Below are 7,795 nucleotides of genomic sequence, written 5' to 3'. Positions count from 1 at the left end.
ATTCTCGCACTAAGTACCACGAATAAACTTTCATTAGCCCTTCTTTGTTTTTACATTTGACATTCTCGAGAGTTATTACTTGTCTTATTTGCATACAACTTTTGTTTGAAACATTTTTTCGTATCTTTATAACCATAGTTTTCGAGAAATCTTAATACATTATTTAAAATGGGACACCCCGTATATATATATATATACACACACGCAGTGTATTAGAATTATTTTTTATATAAGATATGCGTAAACAAATAAAAAGTTGCGCCACTATCAATAATTACATCGCAGATTGTACTGCTTGATTTATATTACATATTATCAGCTATCACGACAAAGCTCGATATAACTTTGATTATCACTGTTTTTGCAAGCGTAGCTGAAAAAAACCTAGGGATATAACCTGATGACCGACATTTCCGTGGAAAATTACTGAATACGATTGAGTACAAGAGATATGTATCAATAAATGAATGAAAAGCTTCTAAAACGCTCTTATCAACAGAGACATCGGTCATCGTGTTTCGTCATGTGTTCGAAATCTTTGATTCGCGGCAAAGATCTTTCTCTCGATCTCTTCAATGTCCGGCCCATCGCGCACAAATACAGAGAAGGCATTTTGCACGGTCATGGTATTATTGGCCGGAGCTAACGGATCTAGTATCGCTGGCGGTAGACGCGGTATCTGACAACGGAAGCGGTAACGATGGCGGCAAGGATGATGCCGTGGATTTCAGTAGTTCGTACTGTCCCCGCGGCATCCGAATAGTGGGTGGTGATAGCATCACGTTCATATTCTCAGGTAACGGCGGAAATACATTGTTCTGAAACTGACCGGACACGTTGCCCACCGGCTCGTAGTTCGCTACCACGATCACTTTGCCGCTTCTGCTGCATGCCTTACCGACCCCGAAGTAACAGCTTCTTGCCCATATTAGCTGAGTGAAATGACCTAGGAAGATGCTCCTTTGAATCATTTTCCATAAGTTAAATTAATTAGATATGTATTAAAATTCAACATGTATCTATGAATATAATACTATAAAGGGTGGAGCAATAACTTTGTCCACCTTGAACATTTCCGCTATTTTTAGAGATATGAAAATATTGTAATTACAAAAAAGTTGTACGGTATCAAGAGGACTCTAATATATGCTGGTAATAATTTTTTTAAGTGGAGGCACTTCGGAGATTTCAAGATCATCTTCATTTTGTTTAATATTATGCTATACTTTTTTAACCTTAGTGCCTAACCTAGTTAATAGCGGATATTTAGATGATTTCAACGATCTATAATAAAAAGTCATTTGTCATTAAATAAAGAAATAAAATAATGATTCTTATGTCATAAGAAGTGCTCGAATGATATCCATTTACATCAATGCAACACTGCAATCGTTGAATTCCTGCATATACACTTCTTAATATTTCCGGATTAATTATCGCACATGCTACAATGGCTACGTTCAGCGGATTCAACAATTGAGTAACGCTCGCTGTTATTGGTGTATTCTTTTAGATCATCCAATCAGCATTTTAGATCTGGAAGAATATATCAATAGCAGCGAGCGCTCGCTCAAACTGTTAAGTCCGCTGAACGCAGCCTGTAATTCGTTTCTTCATATTTTTCGGTGTGGTCGGCACTTCTTAGTATACAATATTCTTGTATTCGTTATATTACAATAAAAAAATGTAAATATTTATATTTCTTACTAATTCTTACTATGAATTCTATAAGTCTAGAGGGATTTGTGAAATTTTTAAAATAAATTATTCTAAGTTTAGTATCAATAGATCTTTCAGAAGGTGATTACTTCATGTAATTCAGCTTTCTTGTGATTTTGGTGACAAGTTAATGTGAAAATGAAATTTTCATTTGCTGAATAAGTAGATATACTTCTCATTTATGGAACTCAACAAAATTCAATAAAGGCGCAAGCATTGTCTATTGAATAGTATCCAGATCGAATGCATCCCTCACATCATGTTTCATTGAATTTGTAAAAAATTAAGAGAAACCGAAAGCTTGATTATGCAAAAATTTGAAAGTCGAAAAAGTCATGTCATCAAGACAACGAAATCAATGTGCTTGCAATAGTGAATGCTAATTCTCAGATTAATTCAAGACAGAACGTGACATTAATAAAAGAAACATATTACGAATTCTTGTTAAACATAAATTCTATCCGTATCATATTAATCTTTACCAAGATTTACACGATACGAATTTGAAAATCGTGTTACTCTCTAGTTAGTGGATGCAGCATCAAATGCACATTAACAATGATATTTTTTATATTCAATGAAGCAAGCTTTACTAATTATGGTCTTGTAAACTTGCATAATATGCATTACTGGTCGAATGAAAATCCACGAGTTAAAAAAAGCTGATCATCAACGACAGTGGTCGGTAAATGTATAGTGCGGTATCATAGGCGACAAATTAATCGGTCCATATTTCATCAACGGAACACTTAATACCATAAAATATGATAACTTTATACGCAACGATCTCGGAATTTTATTAGAAGATATACAATTGAACATTCGCCGAGTAATGTGATATCAACAGTATCAACACGATAGATGCCCCGTACATTATGAACGTAGAGTAGGAACTACTCAATGAAATCTTCCTAAATCGACAGATAGGACACAATCGACATAAAATTGCTCAACTTTTTTTTGATGGGGAACATAAAAAATATTGTATATCAGGAAATGCCGACCACATCGGGAAATATGAAGCAATGAATTATTGTAGCATATGCGACAATCACTCCGGAAATCTCTGAAGAGATTTCAAGGCCTCCACCTAGAAAAATTATTATCAGCATATATTATTACAGGGCCCTATTAATATCACACAATTTTTGTAATATTATCAATATTTTGATCATAAATATTTTCATCTCTAAAAATAGCAGAGATATTCAAGGACAAAATTATTGCTTCACCCCGTATAATATAATACAATAAATTAAAGAGCAAACGCTTATAACACTTATCTTCTTTCATCTCTAAGTCGTAGTTGATAGCTTTCTTAATTCTAGACATTATAATCTCTTTTTTACCTGCGTTTACATTGGCGTGGAGAATATCTGGTTCCTTGAGAAAGTCGTATTGCTTCACAGCAGAATACCAGTAAGATGCAACTTCCTGTCCCGTGATATCGCCAGGTACCGCACCACCAGGACGACAATAAAGATTGTGACCTACGTTCCGATCATTTTTATAATAGAACGTGTTCGTGTGCGCCAAATGATTTGCCCATGATTGAGCGTACTCGCACAACTGCAACACGTTGAGTAATAACGTATATAAGTATACATTAAATATAAGTTTAAGTTTATGACATGGCTTTTGACCGTTTTTATGCCTTTTATAGTTCTTGTTTTACTACCTGCGGTGACATAGTCAACGGAGGTGCGTTATGCCGTTGCCGATAAACGTTGTGCCAGCAAAGACACTCAGTGATAAATTCGCTGTCGCGCCAATCAGTTTCCAAGTCACTTCTATCATATGTGATACTCATCGGTCGGTTGCTTAGTATCTGCAAGAAAATCCCTTGTGATACATGCAAGGCAATCATTCCACCATCTACGATTTACACGATATGCTGCACGCGATATCATGCAACTCTATTCTTATGTTTCGATTTAAGACGCTTGCTTTCTTGAGTCTTCGAATATCGTCCTTATAGAAATTCAATATTAGACAATTTAATATATTGAAAGATAGTGATTAATTATCTATTTTAAACATTAAAAGCACTATTGTTCAGTGCTTATAATTAGTAATTAATCATTACCTTCTAGTATTAAATTTTTGTAAGAGTGGCGCCATGAATCTTAAGATTTTTTTAGTTATAAAATGTAGATTCTTAAACTCTCGCGAATTCCTGAATTCTCAGATTTGGATAAATTCTCGAAATCATATGTCCTTAAATTTTGGACTATGCGAATCATACAATTCTTAAATCTTGGAATCATCAAACTTGCAAATATTGAAATTTATAATTTTTTTCAAGTTTTTGTAGATTTCTTCCATATTGATATCTAAATTCTTAAATTTTAAACTATTACTGCATTCTGGATAAATTCTTAGATATCTACATCTTTTATCTTAATTTTTTTTAATTTAGATGCCACTGTGGTATTCAGTCTTCAGACTCGGAGCATTGCATCATCTCAGATCCCAATATGAAGGAAGCTTTAATTTGCGTGTGGAATTATTTCGTGCAAATGGTCAAACCAAAAATTCGTTAGAATGAAAGTCAATTGAAAGATTGTATAGGTATAGACCAATGTGTGTAATGGTGCAGTTTCCCAATTGTATTTATTATCCTGTACAACACAGTCATGCATAAGAGCTAAGACAACAGTGCGCCACTCCTGACTTTAAAATATCGACCCAAGTACTTTGCGCGCGTGCTCCTTTGCTCTTTTGATTTCGAAAACAGTCGCATATCGAGTAAGCCAAGGACACAATGGAAATTATATTCCGCGAACCTGAGACATATCCGGCGCATAACGTTAATCTTTGCCTGGATATACAAAAAACACGATCTCATAGTTAATATCAACTTCACATTTCGCAATTATTCTAAAAATGACAGAATAGTAGTTAGACATTGATAATGTAGCATGACAATTATCTTTTTAGAATTATATTCAATGTAATCCTGATCTTTCAGAGTTAATACAATTTGGAATCCAAGTCCCCAATTCATTAAATCATCTAGCAATTGAACGCGATTCTCGAGAGAAAAGAAATACGCTAAATAAAAAAGAAAAGAACGAAGAGACTAAATTTTACAATAGTTATTAGAGGTGGCTCAATAACATAAATAGGAAGAAGCATACAGCTATATACGCAAGATATTTTTTGCCAAAGTTATATATTTAAAATTAAAAATGTAAACATTTCAGCTAAGTCTTGGCTATCATCAGTACAATAAACTTTGGCAAAAAATATCTTGCGTATGTGACTGCATGCTCCTTCCTTCTATTTAAGAGACTAAATTATTAAATGAGTTTATCTAGAATCAAAATCATTTCACTTTAAACCGAATGAGACAGTATTTTTCTGAGCGTGTATCGCGAGATTTCCATCGTCTACCTTTTTCAGAAGTTTCGGTCGATTGTCCAATTGTTGTTGAGTTAGCTCGTAGTTTATCGAGGACGTGGTGGCTAGGCCTGGTAAATGACTATGATCAGTAATTCGATCCGTCTTGTATAACTTGCTCTGTTCTAGTCTCTTCCTAAGATTCTCCAAGGCCTTCGCCTCTTCGCGCTTTCTGGAGGGCGGCCAGTTCTCGCTCGAAGTATGGATCATGGTGATTCCAGCACATGGTGAATCCTGACAGAGATCAAATCAACAAATTTAAGACTTTTGTAGAAATACTGTTCATTTTAATTTACAATGTACGACTTGTTCAGGATATAAATATAAATCCATAAGTTACTAAGAAGAGAATCTCTTTTGATTTCCGAATGGAAAAAGAGAACAGTTTAAAAGATTTATTTATAAGGAATATATAAATTAACGACGAGAGAGAGGAGGGAGAGGGAGTGAGGGAGTGAGGGAGGGAGGGAGAGAGAGAGAGAGAGAGAGAGAGAGAGAAGCTACGCAAGTTGAATGAAATGTCTAATTTCCAAATGGTGTGTAATGACAAAGAATTAATGATATATCAAATAAATAAATGGATAAATATTAATAAATATTAATTTAATATAATTAAATAATAATGAAGATAATGACAAATTAATAATAATAAATATTCATAAATTAATTACAACTGTGAGAAATTTATAAATTAATGAATGTCGCGCGTATAAAGTTGCTTTGTTGCAAAACTCACACATATAGTATGTATATACATATACTTATTAATAAAACGGATTAAAAAACATCAAAGAGTATTTATGTAATTTTATGTAATATACAGCGTTGTGATGTGTAATCCAAAATGCTTTAAAATTGTTAAAACAAAAAATAATTGACATGCACAGATGTACACAGAATAAGATTTTTTATGTTTCTCCTAGGTCATCAAGTTGAAGAAAGAAAGATAAACAGAGAAATATGAGAGTATCTGAAACTCTGCTTTTCCAATGCAATATATTAATCTTAAGACAATGCAAATCTTGAGCGTCCCAGTGTCTCTCTTTCTGATTATTAACGATCATTTGTCAATGTCGAGATTCTCGTGCTCGTATCCGCCGAATTGATGCACGGGGCGATTTCTTGCGGAGAAGCTTCTTTGGGAAGCCGTTAAATGAAGGCTCTAGAATGGAGGAGAAATGTGGATAATTGCGATTCCAGGGAGACTCGTCCAGGGATGACCAACCTTGGAATGATTGCTGTTGGGAAAATTGAAGTCCAGGTGTGCGGCCTGGCTGAGCAACCGTCGGCTCGCGGGACACCGGTTACGATTGATCATCTCCTTCTGCATCGCATACTCGATGAAGTAGCTCTCGTATTCGGACGCGTTGTCGTGCTGCGGCAGGAGCTCGGCGATCTCCTCCGCAGTGCCGTACGCGCGGCTCATCTCGCGCAGCTCCATCGCACAACACCACAATCCACGCTCGTGCCGGATCAGGCGCATACTGACCAGATCGAACTTCAGCGCCTCAGCCAGCCGTGCAAAACCACGAGCGCGAATACCGCACAGTGCCGCTGTGCTGCAAACTGCTATGTGGACGTATGTGTGCGCACCAAGTTCATTGCGACCATTCGCCTCAATACTCACGCCTGCGAAGTCCCGTATGCAGTATGAGACATTGACATACAAATTGTTTATAATACCTATATGCTATTTACCTATATGCTATGAATCTTCCAGTTAATGAGATGCTAAAATTGGATTACATCTAAAATGAATTCATTTCAGATCTGAAGTAGTTGGCTAATGTTATGGTGCAAAATTAATATTAATTTTTCTTTGGAAAAGAATAATGAAATGGATATGTAACCGAATTCATTTTTTACCATTGATTAATAGCGCTGTAACTATAATTATTCTTTTTTCTTTTTAATGAGATTTGTAAATTACGTAATAAATAGTTACATGATAAAATAGTGACACTTGATATAAGTTGAAATACTTGTAATTTATATCTTCGATGCATTTTTTAAAATTCAATATCATCTATCCTTCTTCTCATAGTACAAAAATTTGTGCAGAGCACTGATCAATTTTAACAATACCTCATCAATAATTATCTACATCTACATATTTAAATAAGTAATTTTGACAATTATGAGATAAATAATATATATAATCTCAATCCACTTTTTGTAAATTATTTGTATGTTGCTAATGATTAATATGCTGAAAATGTGTTATTCCCCTCTTTTCTGCATACTTTTCAATTCTTTATTCAAATTAAATATGAAAATAAATAATTTAAAAAAATACTATGAAAAAAAAGAAAATCAGATAAAATGGTATAACTTTCAAAAGAAATAAATATCAAAAAATACTTTGGAAGTTGATAAAATGAAAATAAAACATTGTAGATTTTACTATCGTTCAGGATATATGGATTCAGCATAAATACATGATAAGAGAAATACTTTGTGAGTTTCATCATTATTTATTATACAGAAATCCATTAATCTTGGCTAGCATCTACATTCTCAGTTTGGAGTCCCTTGAATGACGAAACAGATATATATGTTACAAGAGTATACAACTTGTTTGCAGAATCCTCATCGTCGTTTCTCCTCCTGCTTAATCTTACACGAACTCTGAAGGGAACATTTCTGGAAAAAAAAAGAAGAAATAATATGATAT

The 7,795-nt window shown here is 34.3% G+C and overlaps 2 protein-coding genes across 2 annotated transcripts in view; both read right to left on the bottom strand.

Moving 5' to 3' along the window:
• Positions 1 to 336: 336 nt before the first annotated feature.
• LOC108745354 lies at positions 337 to 6,588 on the bottom strand. Its single transcript, XM_018481477.1, has 5 exons — positions 6,347 to 6,588; positions 5,116 to 5,355; positions 3,398 to 3,547; positions 3,069 to 3,288; positions 337 to 946 (listed from the first exon to the last, which is right to left on the bottom strand). Exons 1-5 carry the CDS (start codon positions 6,560 to 6,562, stop codon positions 630 to 632), a joined length of 1,143 nt encoding a protein of 380 aa, XP_018336979.1. The 5' UTR covers positions 6,563 to 6,588; the 3' UTR covers positions 337 to 629.
• Positions 6,589 to 7,579: 991 nt separating this feature from the next.
• Positions 7,580 to 7,795, bottom strand: part of LOC108745350 (60S ribosomal protein L31) — a 2,474-nt gene continuing 2,258 nt past the window's right edge. The window contains exon 3 of the mRNA XM_018481462.1: positions 7,580 to 7,764. Coding sequence (XP_018336964.1) covers positions 7,614 to 7,764 — 151 coding nt within the window. The 3' untranslated portion in view covers positions 7,580 to 7,613. The remainder of the gene's footprint in view (positions 7,765 to 7,795) is intronic.

The sequence above is a fragment of the Trachymyrmex septentrionalis genome, unplaced genomic scaffold (assembly GCF_001594115.1).
Source record: "Trachymyrmex septentrionalis isolate Tsep2-gDNA-1 unplaced genomic scaffold, Tsep1.0 scaffold103, whole genome shotgun sequence".
Taxonomy (NCBI): Eukaryota; Metazoa; Arthropoda; class Insecta; order Hymenoptera; family Formicidae; genus Trachymyrmex; species Trachymyrmex septentrionalis.
The sequence above is the reverse complement of the archived record's forward strand: the minus strand, read 5'-3'. Positions and strand labels throughout refer to the sequence as shown.

Coding starts and splice junctions, on each gene's coding strand:
- LOC108745354 (XM_018481477.1), bottom strand. CDS start 6,562: ATGGAGCTGCGCGAGATGAGCCGCGCGTACGGCACTGCGGAGGAGATC. Junction 5,356..6,346: donor CCAACAGCAATCATTCCAAG/GTTGGTCATCCC, acceptor GATCTCTGTCAG/GATTCACCATGTGCTGGAAT. Junction 947..3,068: donor CCACGCCAATGTAAACGCAG/GTAAAAAAGAGA, acceptor GCATCTTCCTAG/GTCATTTCACTCAGCTAATA.